Source organism: Camelina sativa, chromosome 15, assembly GCF_000633955.1.
Source record: "Camelina sativa cultivar DH55 chromosome 15, Cs, whole genome shotgun sequence".
Taxonomy (NCBI): domain Eukaryota; kingdom Viridiplantae; phylum Streptophyta; class Magnoliopsida; order Brassicales; family Brassicaceae; genus Camelina; species Camelina sativa.
The window spans coordinates 30,500,027-30,502,579 of record NC_025699.1 but is presented as its reverse complement, the minus strand read 5'-3'; the positions used below and the strand labels follow the sequence as shown (position 1 = coordinate 30,502,579).

General features: G+C 38.0%; 1 protein-coding gene across 1 annotated transcript; it reads right to left on the bottom strand.

Annotated features, from left to right (window-relative positions):
- Positions 1,209-2,105, bottom strand: LOC104748961 (glutathione S-transferase T3-like). Its single transcript, XM_010470528.1, has one exon. The coding sequence runs from the start codon at positions 2,103-2,105 to the stop codon at positions 1,209-1,211; it is 897 nt and encodes a 298-aa protein (XP_010468830.1).

Genomic DNA, 2,553 nt, shown 5'->3' with positions numbered 1-2,553 from the left:
GAAAGTATTGGTTTAAACTATCGTTATTGGCATCATAATGGAAGTGAAAATTGTTGGAAGAAGATGCCATAACAGGATTAAGAAAGAAAATGTCTTTGGTGAGAGGAAGAAAATGGTTTAGTTTTACAAATACCTTGAGTAAAATAAAAAAGGTGAACAAAAGAGAGAAGAGTTGGTATGTTTGAGTTGGTAAGTTTGAGTTGTTCTCTCGTCTCATATATATAGAGCTTGTGAGTTGGTGCATGTGAGTTCGGACATTGAGAGTGTGAGCTTGGTGCATGTGAATTTGATCACGAGAGACGAACTATTTGTAACTAAAATCCAAAGATACTTAAACAAATACATGTGACCAAACATCAAGTCTAAACAAATACATGTGACCAAACATCAAGTCTAAACAAAAATCCACATACCAAGCCTAAACAATCCGATCACGGGTTAACAACAACTACTGAAAATACATGACCAAAACAAATACATGTGACCAAAACAACAATCCGAAAATGATCACGAGAGAAATCTAAACAAAAATCCAAATACCAACATTGATCACGGGTTTACAACAACAATTGATAATGACACAAATTTACTTTAGCTTGATCACATGGTCCTTGAGCTGGATCACTTGGTCCTTGAGTTGGATCACTTGAGCCTTGAGTTGGACCACAAGTAACTTGAGATGGATCATTTGGTCGTTGAGCTGGGTCACTTGGTCCTTGAGCTGGTTCAGTTGTGGCTCATTAGCAGGAAGTGGTTGAGCTACACGGCTAGAGAGACTCGTGAAACCAATAGCAGGAGCTGGTTCCGGAGGATAGTAACAAGTCTCGGCCTCCTCTTCTGATGAATCGCTGCTACCGTCTAAAGGGCTGTTTATACCATAGTCGTATAAACAATCCATGACTTGTTCAACCTGAAAAGGAAAACACACTGAGTTATTAAACATCATCATAACGAAAACATATATTTAGACCAAAGCAAACAATCATATTATTCATAAACACACATATAAGAAACATATACCATAAACATAAGGTATTCATTAAATACACCATCAAACGATTACACCATCAAACATAAGAAACAAGCATAGTATTCATTAAAAACATAAGAAACATACGATTACACCATCAAACAAACAAGCATAGTATTCATTACAAAACATAGCAAACAAGCATAGTTAAACAAACATTCGAGGGTTTTCATCTAAGTTAAAACAATTCCGCCATTAGCTTCTTCTTAAGCGCTTTTTCATCTTCGTCTAGGGTTTCATTCTTGGCAATGAGAGTGTCAAGAATAGACATCTTTTGGAGTTGTTTCATGCCCTCCAAGTCCTTCTGTTTTAACTCAAACATCTGACTAAACTCCAAAGATGGTGTAGCTTTAGCTTTGCCTTTGTTCCTTAGTTTTTTTGTAGCCTTTATGCCCGGAGGTCTGCTCTCGTGCTCACCAACGACAGAACCTGTCGATCCAGCAGCATCATCAGCTTTCCTTTTATTCGAACTGGTTGTCTTTGGGGTGGGGTTCATAGTCTCTAGGTTTCCCCATTTCTGTTCAAATCGTAGCACAGTCCACGCATACTCCATAGCAAACTTCTTCTTGTACAGCTTCGTGTAGATTTGGTGAGCATTTTGTAAAACGTCTACATCGTTCATCCCAATAGCTTTCTCACCCTCTGCCTCCGCAAAAGCTCCACAGAATTGGCTCACCTCCTTACTGATTTTTTGCCATCTTTGTCTACAATGTTCAGGGAGCCTAGGCTCAGCACCACCACGTACATGACTACTTGTACCGTAAAAGTCTCCTATACGGTTCCAAAAGGACCCTGCCTTTTGGCCATTCCCAACTACTGCATCCTTCGATGTGTTTAACCAGGCGCTTATCAGGACTAGGTCATCTTGTGAAGACCATAACCGTCTCTCCCTACGCTGTTCTGCTGTCTCTTCTGATTGACTAGGAGGTTGAGTTGGCACTGAACTAGGTTGCGAACTAAAAGCAGGGATTTGAGACGAACTAGTGTTTACATTGGGAGCAAAGCTGTCATAGGGGAAGTTTAGTAGGCTAAAATAGGATTGAGACTGGCTGTTAGGAGTATTGTTTGATGCCATAGCAATCGGACTTATTAAAGAAGGAAGAAGCTTACGCGAAAGGTCTTAAAGAAGAAAGAAGCTTATTAGAGATTGGAAGAAGCATATAAGAAAGGTCTTATACAATGAAGAAGCTTACTAGAGATTGGATGTAATATAGAGAAGGTAAGAGGATCATTAATTCAAAAGTTTTTTGTTGTTAGAGTCTTTAAATCAAGCAATAACCATTACCTACTTCAGTCAAATCAGAAGTAAATAATGGTCATTGAGTGTTTTTTAAAAGTTTTTAAAGTTTTAAAAGTTTTAAAGGTTTTCAATTAGGTTTTCAAAGTTTTAAGATTCAAGACTAAAGTTTTACACGTTTTAAGACTCAAGACTCAAGACTAAACCAAACAAACACTAACGCTACTTACTTAAAAAATACCGAGATAAACAACCATTCACACAACACTGACACTACTAACTTTAT

Bases quoted from the DNA above. Each gene is read 5' to 3' on its own strand.
- LOC104748961 (XM_010470528.1), bottom strand. From the start codon at position 2,105: ATGGCATCAAACAATACTCCTAACAGCCAGTCTCAATCCTATTTTAGC.